Source organism: Carcharodon carcharias, chromosome 2, assembly GCF_017639515.1.
Source record: "Carcharodon carcharias isolate sCarCar2 chromosome 2, sCarCar2.pri, whole genome shotgun sequence".
Lineage (NCBI taxonomy): Eukaryota > Metazoa > Chordata > Chondrichthyes > Lamniformes > Lamnidae > Carcharodon > Carcharodon carcharias.
In genome coordinates this window covers 199743940-199765856 of record NC_054468.1, presented here as the reverse complement: position 1 = coordinate 199765856, position 21917 = coordinate 199743940, and the positions used below count along the sequence as shown (strand labels likewise).

General features: G+C 41.3%; 1 protein-coding gene and 1 non-coding gene across 4 annotated transcripts in view; both read left to right on the top strand.

Annotated features, from left to right (window-relative positions):
- thada (THADA armadillo repeat containing) overlaps positions 1-21917 on the top strand; it is a 423367-nt gene that overhangs the window by 341480 nt on the left and 59970 nt on the right. For 2 of the 3 annotated variants that reach the window (XM_041182915.1, XM_041182913.1), the window contains 3 exons: positions 13359-13431; positions 13528-13684; positions 15660-15791. In XM_041182915.1, coding sequence (XP_041038849.1) covers positions 13359-13431; positions 13528-13684; positions 15660-15791 — 362 coding nt within the window. The remainder of the gene's footprint in view (positions 1-13358; positions 13432-13527; positions 13685-15659; positions 15792-21917) is intronic. The other variant, XM_041182914.1, reaches the window with a different exon arrangement.
- trnat-ugu lies at positions 16949-17043 on the top strand. The gene is made up of 2 exons: positions 16949-16986; positions 17008-17043. It is a non-coding gene; the product is annotated as a tRNA-Thr (tRNA).

Below are 21917 nucleotides of genomic sequence, written 5' to 3'. Positions count from 1 at the left end.
CTTAAAAAAACAATTAGAGTTAGGCAATAAATGCTGACCTAGCCAGCAAAGCCCACATCCCATGAATAAATAAAATAAAAAGCAGCTTGAAGATGGTGAGCCGAGGACACTACCCTGAGGAACTCCTGCAATCATATCCTGGAGCTGAGATGATTGACCTCCAACAATCACAACCATCTTCCTTTGTGCTAGGTAGGACTCCAACCTCCAGAGAGTTTTCCCTCTGATTTCCATTGACTCTGGTTTTGCTAGGGCTCCTTGATACCACACTTTGTCAAATGCTACCTTGATGTCAAGGGCAGTCACTCTCACCTCACCTCAGGAGTTCAGCTCTTTTGTCCCATGTTTGAACCAAGGCTGTAATGAAGTCAGGAGCAGTAGTAAGTGTCTGTGGTTCGGGGAGTTTCAGCTCGGAGTCGTTGAGCTGGAGGTCGAATTGGGGACACTGTGATGCACCAGAGAGGGGGAAAGTTACCTGTACATTTTATTCCAGGAGGCAGTCACACCCCTTTGACTAGGCAGAAATTTCGAGTTGGTCAATGGTCAGGGACAGGGGGGTGTGTCTGCGAGTCAGGCAAATGTGCAGAATCAGCATGCAGTGATGGAGGAGCTTCGGCCCCTGACTTTGTCCAACAGGTGCTTGCTCCCTTTGTGGATGAGGAGAAGGACTGCAAGCTGGATGTATGGACTGATTAAGGCACCATGGTGAAGGATACCATTCAAGTGGGGGGAGCAAAGAGGAATGTGGTATGACAGGAGACAGGTATAGTCAGGGGGACAGATACTGTTCTCAACAGCCGTGAGCAGGAGCTCCGAAGGTTGTGTTGCCTGCCTGGTGCCAGGGTTAAGGACATTGCCTTGTGGCTGAAAAGTAACTTGAAGTAGGAGGGGGAGGATCCAGTTGTCATGGTTGACGTGCAAACCAATGAAATAGGTAGAACCAGAAATGATGTTTTGAAAGAGAATTTGAGGAGTTAGATCTCAAGTTAAAACTTAAAATATCAAAGGTAGTCATCTCTAGATTGTTAGTTGAGCCATACTCCAATTGGCATAGGATCAAAGAGATTAGAGAAATAAATGCGTGGCTCAAAGTGTGGTGTGGGAAAAAGGGGTTTCAATTCATGGGGCACTGCCATCAGTTCTCAGAGAAGAGTGAGCTATTCCATAGTGATGGGCTCCATTCGAACAGGGCTGGGACCATTATCCTAGTCAGTCATCTAACTAGGTCAATGGACAGGGCTTTAAACTAACAGAGTTCGCGGGGAAGAGTTCGGGTGAAGGGAGATTTAAAAATCCAAAGAGAAAGGCCAAGGCATCAAAACAGTATAGCGATGTAGGTAAAGACAAGCTGAGTGGGAGAGAAGGGCACAGAGAGTTTAACAAAAAGTGTACATCAGTGAATAATGTCATTGCAGGGAATAGAAGTAAAAAAACTAATAACAAAGGATCTTTATCTGAATTCATGAAGCTTCTGCAATAAGATAGATGAGCTAGTGGCACAAATATAGGTAAATGATTTTGATCTCATCGCCGTTACAGAGACATGGGGCCTGAATCTCCACGGAGTGGCACTCATAGTCAGATTCCCTCTCCACTCCTTCTTTCTTATCTGAAATTGTTTTCAATCCTGTCTCGTCCAATCTTCCGACTCAGGCTGGGCGAGAATTGTTCAGTGCAGCACCCTTCTGAGGCCTTCAGTCGAGCATTTCAGAGTCGATTGAAAGGAGGCCATTCACACTTTTATGCAACACTAGCTGCCGTATACCGGGTAAGTTAAGGGCCCAGCCAAGTTTAAAGTTATTTTATAGGCCAGGGAGAAGGTAAGTGTCTGACGTAAAATGGTGGGATTTTATGGATGCGTGGGTGGGATTATGCGTGGGGGAGGGTGTTGGGTCAGACCGGGCCTTGGGTTAGGGGGCTGGGCCACAGGCGGAGCTGGGGTCGGATCGGGCCTTGGGATGGGGAGCGTAAGGTCAGGCTGGGCCTGGGGGCGGTGGGGTGAGGCCGGGCCTCGAGGTGAGTGCTGGGAGTCAGGTCTGGCCTGCAGGGGTGCAGGTAGCAGTGGTGCGGTAAGAGTTAGGAGTTGGGCCTTTGGGGAGATAAAGAATCCTGTTTGGGCGGGGGGGGTGGCATTGTTTCATAGTGTTGAGGAAATTCCATTTGGGTAGGGAGTGCCTGATGGGGAGGGGTAGTTGGAGGGGTGGGGTGGGGGAGTTCTGTGGAGGGGGTGGGGTTGCCAGGGAGTGGTAGGAGTTCCCTCGGGATAGGTGGTAAGTCCTGTGGGGCGGGCTGGTGTCGGTCTGTACAATAGTTACCTAGAGGTTAGAAGTGGTTTTAATTCTTCTAACATTTTCTGGGTAACTATTGATGTAAGACAGCCGGAACCATCTGAAGTTTGTGATTTAAATCACATATTTGGATGGTTCCCAGTTCAGGAAGATTGCACTTCCCGAGCAATTGCCGTGCAGTCCTTACTGGAGGTGGTTGGGGTTTCCCCATCGCATCTTTGGGGTACCCCTCAGTTACACTGCTTTGAGATCGGAGGTTAGAGTCCAAGGTTACAAGGTAATCAAAGCTGGGAAATAAATATTCCAGGATACACAATATTTTGGAAAGACAGACAGAATGGCAAAGAAAGAGGAGTAGCCCTGATAGCAAAGGATGACATGAGTGAGAAAGTATCTGGCCACAGAAGATCATGAATCAGTATGGGTGGAAATGAGTGAAAATGGAAAAACTGAAGAAGTGAGTAAATCAGCCAAAAATATAAAAAGAGATTGTAAGAACTTTTATAAGTACATAAAAAGGAGGAGAATAGCTAAAGTAAATGTTGGTCCCTTAGAAGCAGAGACAGGAGAAATTATCATTGGGAAAGAGGAAATGGCAAAGGCATTGAACAAGCATTTTGTGTCTGTCCCCTCAGTAGAAGACACAAGTTTCATACCAAAAATACATGGGTATTTTAGTAAGGGGATAAAAAGAGGAAATTAATATCAGCAGAGAAAAAGTACTGGAGAATCTTAAGGGACTAAAGTCCGACAAATCCCCACGACCTGATGGCCTACACCCTAGGGTTCTAAAAGGGATAGCTACAGAGATGGTGGATGTGCTAGCTATGATTTTTGACAATTCCTTAAACTCAGGAACCGACCCATTAGGTTGGAAGCGGGCAAATATTACACCACTTTTTAAGAAAAGAGGGAGAGAAAAAGCAGTGAATTACAGGTCAGTTAGCCAAATATCAGTTGTTGGAAAAATGGTGGAATCTATTACTAAGGATGTCTTAACAAAACACTTAGAAAGGCATAGAGTAAGTCAATGTGATTTTACTAAAGGATAATCCTGTTGGTCAAATTTATTAGAGTTTTTTGAGGATGTAATTAGTAGGGTAGGTAAGGGGGACATAGTAGATCTAGTATACCTGGATTTTCAAAAGGCATTTGATAAGGTGCCACACAAAAGGTACATAGGCAAGAAAAGGGCTCATAGAATTGAGGGTAATATATTAGCATGGATAGAGGATTGGCTGATGGAGAGAAAGCAGAGAGCGGGCATCAATGGGGCTTTTTCAAGCTGGCAAGCAGTGGATAGTGGAGTGCCACAAGGATCAGTGCTGGGGCCTCGGCTATTTACAGTCTATATTAATAACTTAAATGAAGAGACAGAGTAAGGTATCTAAGTTTGACGATGATACAAAACCCAGGTGGAGAGAAAAGAGGACACAGAGAGGTGGCAAAGAGATATAGACAGGTCAAGTGAATGGGCAACAAAATGGCAGATGGAGTATAATGTAGTTATATAATGGAAGCGTGAAGTTATTCACTTTGATCATAAGAATAGAAAAGCATAATATTATTTGAAGGGTGTGAAACTTGTAAGTTGATATTCAACGAGATTTGGGTGTGCTCATACAAGGAATGCAGAAAGTTAGCACTCGGGCTGCAAGCAATTAGAAAGGCAAATGGCATGTTGTCCTTTATTGGAAGGGGATTGGAGTAGAAGAATACAGAAGTCTTGCTACAATTTTATAGGGTTTTAGTGAGACATCGTAATCTGGAATATTGTGTGCAGTTTTGGTCTCCAAATTTAAGAAAAGGTTTACCTGCATTGGAGGTGATAGCGAAAGCCCCTGGGGTTGGAGGAGATTGTCCGATGATAAGAGGTTGAGTAAATTGGGCTTATATTCTCTGGAGTTTAGAAGAATGAGAGGCAATGTCATTGAAACCTGCAAAATTTTGAAGGGGCTTGACCCTGAGAGATTGTTTCCACTGGTTGGATATTCTAAAATATGGGGGCACAGTCTCAGGATAAGGGTCAAGTCGTTTAGGACTGAGGAGGAAAAATTATTTCACTCAAAGGGTTGTGAATCTTTGGAATTCTCTACCCCTGAAGTTGTGGATGAAAGACAGATTTTGGGTCTCCCAGGGAATTAAGGGATATGGGAAGTGGGCAGAAAAATGCAGCTGAAGCCCAAGATCAACCATGATCATATTGAATGGCAGAGAAGGCTTGATGGGCCAAATGGTCTACTCCTGCTCCTCTTTCTTGTTCTTGTGTCACTGATGTGTTTTATCCTGGACTATTCGATTTTGATCCAGTTCGCAGCATTTTAAATGACTGACTTAAAAGTCCATCATTTCAGGCAATGGTAAATTTTAACAAGCCGGTCATAAGCATAACCTATGGCAGCGTGCAGTTCTTCAGAAAAAATCTTGAATTGCTGCACTACATTTTTTCACCACAAGAGGAGCTCTGTTTTTATTGCATGCTAGCTGACTAATTTGGTTGTAAAATTTAACTAATGGTCTCAATTTTTGTCACTGATAAGCAAACACAATTGAAGCACAAAAACATTAGAAATCATTAAAAATCTACATGACCCTTTTTCATAGCAAAAAGATTATGTTGATTGTATGTCTATGGTTTTGGTACTTAAGTTTAATTCCATTTTCTTTGATGCATTTTTCTTTTGCCACTTTCTTACTTTTCTGTAATGAAAACCTCTAGATCAGCTATCAGATGGGAAAAGGCTGCTGCTGTATCAGCAAAATAAACCACTGAGTGGTTTGGCCATTTACTTTCAATGCTATATGCACAAATTATTATAGTTGTGATGGTCAGGGCTAGTTTTGATTAAATGAAGATTAGAGTTGTCTCTGAGCACTCTGCTTTAGCTCCAACCTAAGTACTGCAGTATCCACTGATGGCCATTGTTGTCCTGAAATGTCAGCTGTGGATTGTTGATAGCACTTTTGCCTCTGAGTTGGAAGGATGTATGATCAAGTCTCACTCCAGAGACGTAAGCATGTGATTTAGGCTGACTCTCCCATGCAGTACAGAGATAGTGCTGCACTGCCAGAGGTGCCATCTTTCACATGAGACATTAAGCCGAGGCCTGCTCTCTTGGGTGCACATAAAGGATGCCATGGTGCAATTTTGAAGCAAAGTAGGGCACCTCTCCATGTTGTCCTGCCCAATATTCCTCATTTGCTGACATCACAAGATCATCTAGTCATTATCACAGAAATTAGTTTGTTGTGTTTCTTACATTACATTCAAACCCGAATTTGTATGTGGAAACACACAATGTTACCTCAATAACTGTAAAAGATTCAATTAAATAGCATAGACCACAACTCGATCTAGTTTGAAATGTACCACACAATGCTTCAAAACAGAAAATCTGCAGCGTGTGCTGAAACATTCTTGATGGTGAAGCTTCTGTACGAAGTTTATCCCTGCCACTTTTTTTTAAAAAGTGAACAAGGGTTGTAATGTGAAGACATTGTCAAGCCACTGTGAAATGAATAAAGCCTGGCCATTGCTCTTAAAGCAGATTTTTTTTATTTTAGCACTTGGAGATAAGGAACTACAAAATATATGTCCTCCATTTAGTTCTCAGGAAATTATTTTCCCAAATACCCCCAAACTATTAGTAGAAGTCTTGTTTAAATTGCTGAGATGATGGCACTTAGCTAAGCTCCACCAGAAATTCAGTCAGGAAGTGCCTTCACTGAAATAATATTAATTGGCAAACTTTTTATTCCTGGATATTCATCCAAATGACAATACCAGGCAATACTGCTGTTGCTTGGATATGGTGGAGTTGGAGAACAATTGGCAGGATGTTAGGATAATATCTTGCTCAAGATTTCAGTTATTTTGTCAACAATAATGACACATGAGTGCATATGGTGCATCGTTATATAAAGTGTGAGAAATGACATCCTTCAGAATGAATCTCTTAAAAATCCCTAACAGCCCCTTGCACTGTTCTGTAAATTGTTAGGCCATATAGGGTGTTTTTAAAAAATGACTGCAGATTTTGATTAAAACAATTATAACTGTCCCAAAATCTTTCAGAGGCAGTTGTGGATAGATTTAAATTTGCAAGTGTTGATGGGAAAAATATAATGTGCAATAAACTGCTAAATTGGTTAATATACTAGCCAGATTTTTAACATCCTAAAATTGTATTGCACTCTCCCCTTTTTTGATGTAAACTACTCCCAAAATAAAAATTTTCACAATGCTGAGTGAAATATATCCAAATGAGTCAGGGTCAGTTTATTTATATATATTCTGTATCATCAGTATGACACTATCAGACAGAATTTTGGTCAGTAAACCCATATATCATTCCTGGGAATGCTGTATTTGTATTGATACCTTAATCCAATTTTTAAAAATGAGTTAATAGCTGCACAAAAACAATTCTGAAAAATCTAATGTATTGCAGGTCTGGTAAACTCTCTGATCAGAATTTCTATATTTGTGAGCTTCCCTTTTTCACTCATATTGTCGTTCATGCCAAATTTTTCTGTTCAGATCTACTGGATGTAGGCATTGTGTTTAGCTGTTAAACCCTATGTAATCAGTTGTATTCCAGTCTCTTCTGGATGTATCTTTCACCCACAGCTGAAAGTCAAAAGTTGTTCTGTAAGTAAAGACCATGGCCAGGATATTACTTGGAGACTGATGGCTCAGCCAGACAGTGACAAATTGAGGGACCTCACCCGGATCAACAACTTTGGGGAACCTCACCTGGGGGTGGGTCATAACATATGTTAAGCGGTTCTTCACGACAGCATACATAAGGGGCACTGTTATATATACCATTACTGTTTCTAACCTGATTGGGCACAGTGTGATCCATTGAGTGCCTCCTTCCAAGCACCAGGGGTACCCCTCCATCTCACTGTGAGAAGACCTCCTCCATGCCCTTGTGATCACACCCCCTACTCCTTCCCTTGCCAGAGCCTGTCAGATGAGCCTGATCCCATTTACCAGCAGTCCTGACTTCCTTGATGGATACTGGTTGAGGGCCTGCTACAGCTCCAGCAGTGGCTGCCACTCCTGGCCACTGACCAGAAAGTCAGGGGCAATAGACCTCAGGCAATTAATTGCCTGGAGTTATGGCTTCTGTGCCTTTGAGACAGGATGTCCTGCTTCCAAGAGCTGCTGGCTAATCAGAAGACCGGCAGCTCTTCAGTTCCAACAGTGCCACCAGGAGTGGCAGCCACTGCTGGAGCTGTAGCCCTGCTGCTTGAGAGGAGGCTCTCCATGGAGTTCACAGTGCCCAATCGGGAGGTTAGAAATAGTAATGGTATATATAATAGTGCCTCTTATGTATGCTGTCGTGAAGAACCACTTAACATATGCTACAACCCAAGGTGAGGTTCCCCAAAGTTGTTGATCCAGGTGAGGTCCTTCAATTTGTCACCGTCAAGCTGGGACACCCCCAAATTGTTAAGCCCCGGGTGGGGAGGGATGAACTGGCTCCATGTGTTTATTCACCACCCCACCACCACCCGCACCGCGCCGCCCCCCCCCCCCCCCCCCCCCCCCCCCCCCCCCCCCCCCCCACCAAAAAAGATTTAATCTAAAAGGGATCCCTTTCATAGATACTTTTCCCAGACCCAATCATTCAGGTTTTGAAGAAGCCAATTTGATCAGACTTTCTTGAGTTAAAGGTAAGAGAAAGTTTATTAACAACTAAAGGCAAGAAAGGATAAAATGCATGCATATGCATATACGGTCGTGCAGGTTGAAAGTAAGAACTTAACTTGAAGTAAGTATATCTATATATATGTTTTATATATATATATTTATATATCTTTATTTAAAAGGAGCAGTTCTTGACTCGTTGAAAGTAGGTGATTAAGCGTTGCAGCTGTTGCAATTCGAGGATTCCAGTAGAGATGACTCCGGTGGATGAATAGTCAGTTTCAAGGTTCCAGTTGTGTTGAATTCAGTAGAGAGGGAGAGAGATCGGGATATCTGAAAAATTGATGATTTGCAAGGGTACTATGTATGGCTGTTACTTCTGAGTCAAACTTCCAGCATCAGAACATCCAACAGACAGGCATCAGGGCAGCTTTTCAGCTCACTTTTAACCCCTTTTTATATTTCAAGTGGGAAGCAAATTCACAAATCTGCCTGGGCATTGCTCACAGGATTTCTTGATGAGATGATACTCATCTCCCATTATGTCCCATTGTCTCTATAAGAGGGAGCAATTATGTCTTTAGGAGTACCATGTCTGGCAACAAGGTGGGTTCCTTTCTGTCGAAGGGTCATGAGGACTCGAAACGTCAACTCTTTTCTTCTCCGCCGATGCTGCCAGACCTGCTGAGTTTTTCCAGGTAATTCTGTTTTTGTTTCCATTATCTCTTAGCGTGTCACCCTGCAGCATTCCAGTCAGTGGCTTGTGTGCATTTTAAAAACTCAGATCTTATTTTTTTAAAGACCAATATTTCTGGGTGCAATTTGGTGTTTCTGCCTTCATTATCATGATGCATAGGAACTTGATATATTACCATATGTGAGCAAAGTTTGAAATCTCAAGGAGTGAATGGAAGTACTTTATGTTATATTGTGTGTTTTTTGAGCTTATGTGAAGGCTTGGATTTACACACCAGTTACCTGGAGAGTTCCTTAGTATGACGCTCTGGTAAGTCAGTCTACCTCACACATGGAAACTACAAGGCTGAATTTTATGGCCCCCCCCCTACCCGTGTATTTGAAGGCGTAGAGAACTCTTAAAATAAAACAGGTGGCCTTCCCGCACACCCTGTCCAGCATCCCATATTACGGTGAGCGGAGAATGTTGAGTCCAGGCTTCGTGACTCTTTCTTCCTCTGGGATTGGCTGTAGTCACATTAGTGGCTATCGCTCGATCCTGTTACTGCTATTTCTGCAGAGCCCCTGGCCAATCAGATTGGCTGGCAGCTCTCTAAGGCAGGACTTCATTGCAGATGGGAGCAGAACTCCCAATTAATTAGTTAAGTCAATTAAGTTGCTCCCAGCATATTCACACTGCAGGGCAGCCGGCTTTTGAGTTGGTAGGCTGATGACTGATTTTTCAGTCGGGACGGGGTTTTGGGAATACTTCTCCCCGTAAGATCCACCCCATAGTAACCAAAGCAAATTAAAACAATGTGTTTCAAATTATAAAAATATATTCTTGGATCACTAAACTAATGAAAACCTCTTAGAGGCATTATTTGTATTAATAACTACTTAATAAGGTCCAGGGGTAGGATTTTGAGTTCGGCGTGTGGGCACGATCGGTGGGCCTTGGAGCAGCCAGGAAATGGGCTGCCACCTACAATCAGCCCCCGACTTACGATTTCACGCTAGCTGGCCAATTAATGGCCAATAAGCATGAAAGGCGCGGTGAAATGTTCAGCGCCGGGGTGGGGGTGGGAGGAGAGCGAGCGCTGAAGTCAGCGCGGGCATGGGGGAGTGCTCAGAGAAAGCTCCCTGAAGGCAGAGGGCTGAAGAATTCAAAAGCCATAAATAAAGATGTTCAAATGCCGAAAAAAATGTCCACGCATCAGGATCTGTCCAAACATTTTTATCTTTTTTTTAATTAATGTCAGAAACCTCATCCCACCTTGGATGAGGCAGCCTGGCCAATTCGGCTGCCCGCCAACAGTAACATTGGACGAGCAACGAAAAATCACTTGATTACTACGTTAATGGCCTTATTAGGCCTCTTAATTGTCAGCGCACACAATGCCGACTCTCACACATGCCCGCCGACTGATCTATTGCGCAAGTGCACGATGACGTCAGGATACTCGCCCAATGTCACCACATGTTGTTTAATGCTCGAACGGGTTGGGCCCATGCCTGCATGCTAAACGAAAAATTCTGCCCCAGAGAATCCAAAAAAATGCTACTGGCAACCTTCGCAATATCTTTGATTTCAAGCACATAGAAAAGCCAAAACCTAACGATTTATCATAAATCTATTTAAATAATTTACTGTATTTTAACAAAGGATTGTTTAATTTGTAAGCCGTATTCCTACAACATGATTTAAGAAATCTCAAGTATAAAAGATTGAAGACTGGAGAAGTTACATCGCGTCACTTTTAATTTTGCCATAATAAGCCTTGTTTACTGTGCAGCATGAAGTGAGGAGGTAGAAGTAGAAATGATTCTCAAGTATTTTTATCTCTTAAATCCAACATGGATTCCTGGCTTCTTTCAGCAAAAGTAAATGGAGTACTTGCACATTTGTTTTCCATCTAGGTGAGCAATATATTTTTCAGGAATAGAATTTTATTCCCCTGCTGAATCCAGTGAAATCATTAAGCTTTTTCTAACTGGTATAGCAGAAATCCAATGTAATGAAAAGCCTTCCTAATATGATTTGTTTCATTGCTTGAAACCCAATTTCGGGTTCAATCCAGTACTCAGAAGAGATAAAAGTTTCCATTCTATTTTGAAAATTTTTGCAGATATGCATTAAATGCTTCTGGACGGTGTTAGCTAACTTTGCAGTAGTTATGAGTCTCAGATCAGAAACTTACTAATGTTGCATCAATAGCACAAGCTGAAGCAGCAACACACACCCTTCTGGATCTGGGCCTTTAGCCATAGACTTAAATAATTTCTGGTAAGCTCTTCATTTTACCTTTTTCTCACTGTACCTGTCTTAGAATGTTTAAATGTTTGATATTACTCCTGAGGATTCTCACCCTTGCCTCAGTGATAAACAAGTGCATCAGCATTAAAAATGACTTGGAACCCTCAGGTTTGTGGTATAATTCCAGTGTAACGAGAATCCATGCTGGTCAATATAACACTCTGTACTCCACCGTAAGTGTTTGAAAGGGGATTGGTTATCTTAGTTGGTTGGACGGCTGGTTTGTGATGCACAGTGACACCAACAGCGCAGGTTCAATTCCTGTACCGCCTGAGGTCATCCATCTGCCTTCTGAACCTTGCCCTTCGTCTGAGGTGTGGTGACCCTCAGGTTAAACTCAGCACTAGTTGTCTCCCTCACTGATGAGAGAGCAGCTTATGTTGCTCTGGGACTACGGCGATTTTCATTTCATTTTTCATTTCAATTGTTTAGTGGGGGGAAAAATTAACAAGCCTCAAAGTCCAAAAGGCTGTGTTGTAAGTTGATCAGGCTTCTTTAATAATGATTCCTTCTTTAAGTAATACATCTTCCTCGATGCATAGTCCTGCAATTCCTGCTGTTGTGTCATTGTGCATTTGTTCAGCTTATCAGATTTATTTAAGAAGTTAATATTTCCGTTTACGTAGTTCCTATCATGACTTCGTGATGTTGCATTGCACTTTACAACTAATGAAATACTTTTTGAAGTGCAATTGCTGTTACAAGACAGGAAACAATGGCAGCTGATTTTCCCAAAAACAGTAATAAACTAAATTACCAGATGATGTGTTTTAGGTTTGGTTGAGGAATAAATTTTGGCCAGGATACTTGAAAAACGCCTTTGCTCTTCAAATAGTGCCATGGGACCTTGAGAGGACCAACAGGGCCTTGGTTTAAAGCCTCATCCAAAAGACACCACTTCTGACAGTTGAGCACAGCCTCAATACTCCACTGAAGTGTCAGTCTTGATTTTGTGCTCAGCTGCCTGGATAGGACTTAAACCCACAATCTTCTGGTTCCCAGGTGAGAGTGCTCCCTTGCCAATGGTTGACTTTATTAGGAATTGTAGTGTAAGCAGGTGAAAGTTCATCTGAACTTGACCTGAATAACTGCACGTGCAAATATAACTTGGGGTTTTAAACCGAATCAACTAGTTTCATTGTCTGTACTATTGATGACAGGCCATTATATAACTTACTTTCCAATGATGCATCCTTTATATTCATTTATAATTTTATTAGCTTTATTTTGTGTGATTGAATAACCCACAGTAAACCTAATGTTTGGGTTGATTTGTTCGTTTATAGTGGCCGCCATTTAAAGAGCTGTTGATTTCATGTTCAGAGGATTAGATACTCACTGAGATGAATTTTTCCTATGGCGGGCAGGCTGTTCAGGAGTGGGCATGGGGGCACGTGGAGCCTATCGCCACCATTTTACACGGGTGGGCCAATTAAGACATTGTCACATGAGCTGGGACATGTTTGTGAAGTGTGGAAAATTTATTTAATTATTTTATAAAACCTTCAGGAAACCTCATCCTGCCTGTGGATGATGTTTCCTAGAAAACACGAAGGCCACTTGGGTTCTTTGCCTGCCCACCAACCTTAAGGTTGGACGGGCAGCTTTGTTAACAAGCTAAATTACTTTTTTAATGGCCTTAATAGGCTGTTGACAGTTCAGTGGGCTCGCAGCCACCTCCAGCGCACGCCCACTGAACGAAATATCAAAACGATGTCGGGATGCATGCTCGATGTCATTGCGCGTCAGTTTACACATCAACGTGTTGGGCCTGCCCCCACACGGCGATGGCAATATTCTGCCCACTGTCATACCTTCCTGGTTTCCAAGGCTACACTGTGGGATGGCTACATTTGAATGCAGGCTTGAGTTAATATTTCCCCTTCCTCCCCCAATTAGTTGTGCATTTTGGGAACATTGATGAATAGAGGTGAGCTTGCTCGAAATTTGACAGTGGTTCCTCTTCAGAATATACGTTAGCAACCAATTGGCATATCATTAATCTACCTCTTCAGAGGAGTTCAATGTACATAAGAGTAGCTGGCTTTACATGAAGGCAAAATGTTATGTGCAGTAATAATAAACAACAGTGAAAAATTAAATCTTCAAGCATAACATTTTCTTCTAAGTTAAGGTCGCATCATCCCAGGGTGGCAGTCATCTTGGTGTCCAGTTATCCAACTGCTTCATGCATGCAAGGCCAAAAACTTGAATCATGGTAGAGAGTTGAGAATAGTATGTCTGTATATCCGTGAAAATATATTTTTGAGGATATTTAAAAGTATACCTTGAAAGGATAAATTTAGCAATGTCTAAATTGTTTTTTATTTCTTCATCTGAATATGGATAGTAGTTGTACTTCTCCTTTGAATTTAAGCTGGACATAAACATTAATTGAATTTTTCTTGTAAATTTTTAGCATTGAGATGCAAAGTGTTACACTCACATTGGCTTCAAAGCTGGTGATCCGTCTAGTGCTGAAGAAGCAGGAGGTAATGGAAACTAACTACTTGCATAACGATGAATCAATATGCTACCTCTGGGAGAGGCATCTATAGCGTTCTCATATATGGCTCTGTTCTCAACAGAAATCCTTGAATTCCATAACTCAAGATCTCAAACAGTGGGTTCATTTAGTTGCACAGAGTTGTGGAGTAGAGCAGCAGACAGAAATCCGATTGACAGCTGCAAAAGTCCTCATTGATGCTGCCCCATCTTTGCTTGCCAATAAACAACTTTATTTTGGTGAGTAAATACTTCAGGCTAAATAGAAGATGTAGGCAGGAAATGTATTTGCTGCTGCTCTGTGAATCAATGCTTGGATCCAAATACATTTGCATCTGATTTGTTTATATTCTTCCCCCAGAGGTATTTGTAAATACATTGTACAGTAATCTAAGCTTACATTATACATTGCATATTTTTATAATATAATTCATTCTTTGATAGCTTAATATTACTACAACTCATTGACCTAGCACCTCATTCAGTACTGTGCTTTTTCACATTTAATCAAAGCCTGCTTTAAGTGCACTGAGCACCCCACAAAGTTTTGTCTTGCGCATGTTAATTAATCGTATTTGAAGGCCCCACCTTATCTGGTCTGAACAAATATGTCAGTTCATAAAGAGTAGTTCTGATTATCTACATTAATATCAACTCGTGAGTAGATTTCATAGTTTGCTTGTGGAGGTTAGATCTAATCCAAATCTTACCTTGCTGTATTTGGTAGGTAAATATTCTGATCAGAAAGACATATACATATAACTTTGTGGGCTGTAGGATACTTAGATCAGGTAGCTCTGGATGCAGGAGTATAAAAATAAATGTTGCCACCAAGAGTGATTTATTAAGATAACTGTATTTGAACGCAGATTTTTAAAAATTGTAATGAATAATTTATAATCAGCGAATGCAAATGTTGGAGATTAAATTGAATGTGAGCTCACTTAATAGCCTAGTAGCCAAAGGCACTACCAGGTTCAGTACTACACCATACAAACAAGAATCTCTCCATTCAAATTTCACTCTGCTGATTTCAGCAGGGACAGTAAATCAGGTGCTATAATTGATGTTATCATCTAGGAATAGGAGAAATTAGCTCCGTGCCTTGCTCTTAAACAGAAGCCAGTGACTCATGCTGAAGCGTATGTTCTAGAAGTGCAGTGGTACCATGCCGCTTTTCATACTCAGACTAGGAATAAGCATGCAGTATGGTGGACAGGCACATACGCTCAGTATGTGCTGGATGTGTGCCATCCGCCATATTAGTAAAGGTAGAAATAGTGACATCCAGACATGCGGGTTTGGTAGCCTATATGCTGCTAGCCTGCATTTCTAGTTCCTGACCTATGATTGAAAATCCATTTGATAGTGTTCAGGAAAACATGGTCTACATGCCATCCAACTAGCCATCCCTAAAGGTGGATCCCTAAAGGGATGGCCAGAGACACTAAAAGGATCATTTTTTTTTTAAATACTTACCAGCAACTCCTGGTTTCACTGCAGTACTGAAGATCATTACAAGACCAGGCCCCGACCCTCCTCCCCCAACCCCCCAAGCTCTTCCCTATATCAATAACAGTTCATCTTCCACTCCTGATTGCTGTCCCTATCTCACTTGTGGTTTCTCCCCTTCTCCCCTATCCCTCACCTGAACGACGCTCATTTTCCTTTCTCAGTCGTGCCCCCTCGCCCTCTTGCTTGTTTCCCCTAGCCCTTCGCCTGGTGGCCTTATCCTTCTTGATCACTTCTTTCTCCTCCCCTGCCCCACCACCCAATATCCCCATTTCCCAGTCATTTACACACTTGTCACCATTTCAATCCCGATCGCCCCAAGCCTGAGGACCACTGCCTGTAATTTGGCAGCCAAGCATTGAAATCCTCTTCATTGGCAAAATGCCTGGAGGATAGTTAGGCTGATGCAATGTAATTTCTAAGCCTCTGTGTTTGTACATTAGCTGAGAAAAGAATATCTTTTACAGTGAAATGGCCTGTCGACTTTTATTGCTTAATCTCACTAATTAGTTTTGATCACTTGATTGAGGTATTAGAGAGCTGCCGTACAACCCGTCAAAAATTGGCTGGGGACCCAGGAAAGAAAAACATATTGTTATAAATGCAGTCCCTAAAAATTCCCCTTTTAATATTTCTACATTCGCAACAGGATCATTTCAGATACTTTTCACTGTGTAATTATAAACCCCCATTTGCGATGCAGATCTTCTGGATACTTTAACACTGTGGAAATGTATTTTCACCCTTCTACAAGATGAAGAACAAGTGGTGAGGGACAAGGCCACAAACATTATACAGATGATTCCACCTTCTCTGGAGGCTTGTAAAGAAGATGGTATGATGCTTGTTTTTTTCCCCCTATTTCTGAAAGAGAAGCTGATTATGTAACCAAAAGAATTTTTGCACATATAAAAGTATATACATCTATGTTATAATAGTGGCTGATCAAGATTGAAGCACGATGTACATATTTAGGACAGGGAAGATACATCTCTGTTTTGTAAGTGGATAGCTTCAAAAGTACATATATTTTATGAAGAGATCAAATACACAGTACTCCTGTGAGGTCTTTTATGACTCTGCCTCTCAACATAAGGACACAATCATGTTTAATTGAAATTACATACAAAACATAGAAAACATCTGATTGGTAGGATTGAAAACATGTCTAATTCTCTAACTGATAGAATGGAAAGCATATCTGATTGGTAGAATGGAAGATGTCTCTGATAGAATGGAAGGTGTCTCAGGTGGAATGGAAAATGCTTCTGATTGTTTGAATAGAAAATGTCTCTAATTGGTTGAATGGAATGTGCTTCTGGTCGAATGGAAAATGTCTCTGATTGGTCGAATGGAATATGTCTCTGGTCACATGGAAAGTGTCTCTGATTGGCCTACTGCAAAATATCTCTGGTAGAATGAAGGACGTCTCTGCAGCTCATTTTAACTTCAGGAAATAGAGCTGCTATTTATGTACAATCACTACTATGTTAGAGAAGCAAAACCTCCTGCAGGTTAAGGCACTTTTTCTCCTTGCTTTCCCTCCATAGGGTCTTCAGTCTTGCTCTGCTGTAGTCCAACAGAGGGTAACACATGCCCTGGTACTATCATTCTTAATATGTAAATCCAGTTAGTTGATGTGAACTGGCTAGTTGACCAATGAGAGTATAGGTGCCATGCTTGGCTTCCGCATAAACTTTTGCAATAGCCATTGCTAGATAGCAGTAAGAAACAGGCACCCTGGGGATTATTTTCTTTTTGCTTTCCAACTTTAGGTCCTTCGAAATGCCCTGGTTGATTTCCTTGTTGAAACGAGCTAATCAAGCACAGTCTAGGAATGGGGCATTATGAGGATTCAAGGCTTGGCCTAAATAGCCAAGTGGTTATGGTACTGGGTTTGTAACCCCAAGATCAAGAGTTCAAATCTCACAATGGCAAACTATGAAACATGTAACTTCATCTGAAACAGATGGAAACAGGTTTAAAAAGGGCGCTCCAGTGGCGCAATCGGTTAGCGCGCGGTACTTGTAGAGCAGTGCGATTAGCGAGCTATGCTGAGGTTGTGAGTTCAAGCCTCACCTGGAGCTACTACATGTGGAGCCACGTTTGGATCCGAGATTCTTGAATTGAGAGCTTGGCCTAAATGGCCAAGTGGTTATGGTACTGGGTTTGTAACCCTAAGATCAAGAGTTCAAATCTCACAATGGCAAACTATGAAACAATGTAACTTCATCTGAAACAGATGAGGATTCAATACTATATCTGGAAGGCCCTTTATTTGCTAAACCATGAGGTTTCAAACAACATTTTTTTAAAGGCTATACCTGTTTGTGTCATTACACTTTTAGATCTAAATGGTTTTGAATCCCAGCCTAGATAAGTCAATAGAACTTAATCCTCTTTTTGTCCTTAAGTTATTACAAATTTCAGTTTCACCCCACATATAACTAAGAGTTTGAGCATTTATCAAATGTTGGTGCCTACTTGTGACTATCCACTCACTGGGTATTGCATTCTGGTCACGCTACTTAAGTGATTTTCCATCTTCAGTGTTGAATTTAGTTCACCAACAGATAGATACAAGCTGGAAACTATATTTGAATCAGCCTCTGTCTTCCAATGCTGACTTACCAGTTTGATCATTTTCGCCAGTACAACATTTCCTTTCATTGGACATAGGTGTTCAGGTATACTGTAACTGTATGTTCATTCATAACCATGCATATCAATAAAGTAATTAACTGTAGCATTTTGCTTGTATAATGGCTCTAAATTGGATTCTTCCTGTTACCAGTATGAAATGTGAAAGGTGTGTTTAATTTAATAAGCTCGATGTTACAAAGAACTGCAATCTTGTTAGGTTAGTGAAACACTGATATTTTCTAAGTTTGTCAAAGTGTTTACATGGCTTTTCACTTAGAAGTAAAGCTTTAAAAGAAATGAATTCAAGTTTTATCATGTATAATTCATATGTTCTCAATACCATAACAAGTGTTATTAAGAGCAAGGCAATGTTTTTGAGTTGATGAAGGTGTGAATATAGTCTCTTATCCATTCCCCTCCTTCCAATAATTTCCTCCATTCCTTCAGCAAATTAAAAATATTTATTTTAGATGGTAGAAGACTTCATTAGCCCTTGTCAGAAGCTGCTTAGTGCATATATAGTGATAGTTTAACCAACTGGATTTTAAGAAATTGGGTATTTATTTTCTTTTACTAAAGAGCATTAAGTGAAATGCTGCACTGTATTCTTCCTCCTTGTCTGTAATTCACTGTACCTCCTTAATACCTCCTTGTTGCTGACACTCCCTTGTGCAGCAATGAAGAAACAAATGGTACAGTAAGGAAATACGTGGCATTGAGTCAAAACTAATAACTGGTACTCAGACTGAAATTTTAAACATTAAAGAAATAGCCTTGAGTGTACTGTATCCTTACAAAACATTGATATGGAGTGTAACATAACACAATGGCACAGCTATTCTGGGATGTGAGATGCTTGTTTCATGTGACAGTTCATAATGATAATGAAAGACTCTTTTCTAAAAGTTTTCAACAGCACAACTGGGAAGTTGGAGCAGACAATAAAAAATTGGTAGTGTTGTACTTGACTTTATTAAAATGCAGCATGTTGTTCCATGCTTGGAGTTGCAGCAATTGAATAGTGCCATAGCATTGATTTGTATCCACAAATCATCTCACTGAGTGTTCCATATCAGCTTTAATATTCAAGGATGAGTGTTTCATATCATCTTTAATATTCGAGAATGGAATCTGAGAAAGGGATGGAAGGAGACCCACCTTCGTATTGTTTCTATCCCCAAAAATCAACGTTGGCAAAGTCCTGGGATTAGTTGCCAGTGGGCCAGGGCAAATGGCTCGGGAGAAGCCTGAAAGGGGCGAACAAGGAAGTATATCAAGTAACTTTCCTCTGCCTCAAAAAAATATTTTATTGCATTTCCCATTGATAAACTCCAGTCATTGGAGATTGGAATGGTAGGAAATTAAGCAGTTTGTTTTAATTTCATTTTAAGTAGCTAAAATAATTCAGGAGTATCTTGCTATGCTGAATATGACAAGAAATCTAAAGATTATCAGATTATCTGCATTTTCTTGCACCAATCTTCTGTCCATTTCACATTCCATCTCCAATTCATCATTTCCCCTCTCCCCTTCTGAATCATATTGCATGCAATAGCTGATAGATAATTTCCAACAGTGAAATAAAAACTACCTGAAACTATCACAGATCCTCTGCTAAGTAAGAATCTGTATATAATTGAATGCAGGTCATCAGCATAGCCATCGTGGAGCTGGTGATTTGAAAAATTATGTTAAAATCGTGATTGCAGTAAACTTAGAGATTTGGAACATTTTTTCAAATAACAGAAAATGTTGACATATGTTGTCTCTTCCTTAAATAATTATTTACAATGGTTTTAGTTATGATTTAACATTGTAAAGTTTGTTGTAAAAATATTATAGCTGTTTTACAGGTTATGCCACAGTGTGGTTAGTACACACGTTGCAGTCTTGCCAACAGTTGTGATTCTATTAAGATGAATTGTACTATTATATTAGAACATGCATCTCATACAAACATATGACCATACGAACATACAAACTAGGAGCAGGAAGAGGCCACTCAGCCATAAGACCATGAGACATAGGAGCAGAAATTAGGCCATTCGGCCCATCGAGTCTGCTCCGCCATTCAATCATGGCTGATACGTTTTTCAACCCCATTCTCCCGCCTTCTCCCCGTAACCTTTGATCCCCTTACCAATCAAGAACCTATCTATCTCGGTCTTAAATACACTCAGTGACCTGGCCTCCACAGCCTTCTGTGGCAATGAATTCCTTAGATTCACCACTGTCTGGCTAAAGAAGTTTCTCCTCATCTCTGTTCAAAAAGGTCTTCTCTTTACTCTGAGGCTGTGCCCTCGGGTCATAGTCTCTCCCACTAATGGAAACATCTTCTCCACATCCACTTTATCCAGGCCTTTCAGTATTCTGTTAGTTGCAATCAGATCCCCCCCCCCACTCAGCCTTCTAAACTCCATCGAATATAGACCCAGAGTCCTCAAACGTTCCTCATATGTTAAGCCTTTCATTCCTGGCATTGTTCTCGTGAACCTCCTCTGGACCCTCTCCAGGGCCAGAACATCCTTCCTGAGGTACACAGCCCAAAATTGCTCACAATATTCTAAATGTGGTCTGACCAGAGCCTTACAAAACCTCAGCAGCACATCTCTGCTTTTATATTCTAGTTCTCTCGAAATAAATGCCAACATTGCATTTGCCTTCCTTACTACCGACTCAACCTGCAAGTTAACCTTAAGAGAATCCTGGACTAGGACTCCCAAGTCCCTTTGCACTCCAGATTTCTGAATTCTCTCCCCATTTAGAAAATAGTCTATGCCTCTATTCTTCCTACCAAAGTGCATGACCTCACATTCCCCACACTGTATTCCATCTGTCACTTCTTTGCCCATTCTTTTAACCTGTCCAAATCCTTCTGCAGCCTCCCCGCCTCCTCAATACCCTCCACCTATCTTTGTATCATCTTCAAACTTAGCCAGGATGCCCTCAGTTCCTTCATCTAGATCATTAATGTATAAAGTGAAAAGTTGTTGTCCCAACACTGACCCCTGCAGAACTCCACTAGTCACCGGCCGTCATCCTGAGAAGAACCCCCTTATCCCCACTCTCTGCCTCTTGCCAGACAGCCAATCTTCTATCCATGCTAGTACCTTGCCTCTAACACCATGGGCTGTTATCTTACTGAGCAGCCTCCTGTGCGGCACCTTGTCAAAGGGCCTTCTGGTAGTCCATGTAGATAACATCCATTGGCTGTCTTTGTCTAACCTACTCGTTTACCTCCTCAAAGAATTCTAACATTTGTTAGGCATGACCTCCCTTTGATGAAACCATGCTGACTTTGCCCAATTTTACCATGCACTTCCAAGTATTCTGAAATCTCATCCTTAATAATGGACTCTAAAATCTTACCAACGACCGAGATCAGGCTAATCGGCCTATAATTTCCTGTCTTTTGCCTCAGCCCTTAAAGCCTGCTCCGTCATTCAATAAGATCGTGGCTGATCTGATTGTAACCTCCCGCCTACCTCCAATAACCTTTCACCTCCTTGTTAATCAAGAATCTATCTAGCTCTGACTTTAAAACATTCAGAAACCCTGCTTCCACTGCCTTTTGAGGAAGACAGTTCTAAAGACTCACGACCCTCAGAGAAAAAAATTCTCCTCATCTCTGCCTTAAATGACTGACCCCTTATTTTTAAACTGTGACCCCTAATTCTAGATTCTCCCATAAGGAGTTGGCATAGTGGTATTGTCACTGGACTAGTACTTCACAGACCCAGGGTAATGCTCTGGGGACCAGGGTTTGAATCCCATCACTGCAGATGGTGAAATTTGAATTCTATAAAAATGTGGAATTAACAGTCTGATAATGACCATGATACCATTGCCAGTTGTAGTTAAAAACTCATCTGGTTCACTAATGTCCTTTAGGGAAGGAAATCTGCTGTCCTTACCTGGTTTGGCCCCAATGTGACCCCAGACCCACAACAATGTGGTTGACTCTTAAATTCCCTCTGAACAAGGGCAATTAGGAATGGGCAATAAATGCTGGCCTAGTCAGTGATGCCCACATCCCATGAACAAATGAAAAAAGAGCAAACATCCTCTCCACATCCAATTTTGTCAAGATCCCTCAGGGTCTTAAAGGTTTCAATTAAGTAACCCCTTACTCTTCTAAACTCCAGTGGATGTTAGCCTAACCTGTCCAACCTTTCCTCATAAGACAACCCGCTGTTTTCTGGCACTAGCCTATTAAACCTTCTCTGAACTAATTCTAACGCATTTACATCTTTTCTTAAATAAGGAGAGCAATACTGTACACAGTACTCCAAATGTGGTCTCACCAGTGCCTTGTACA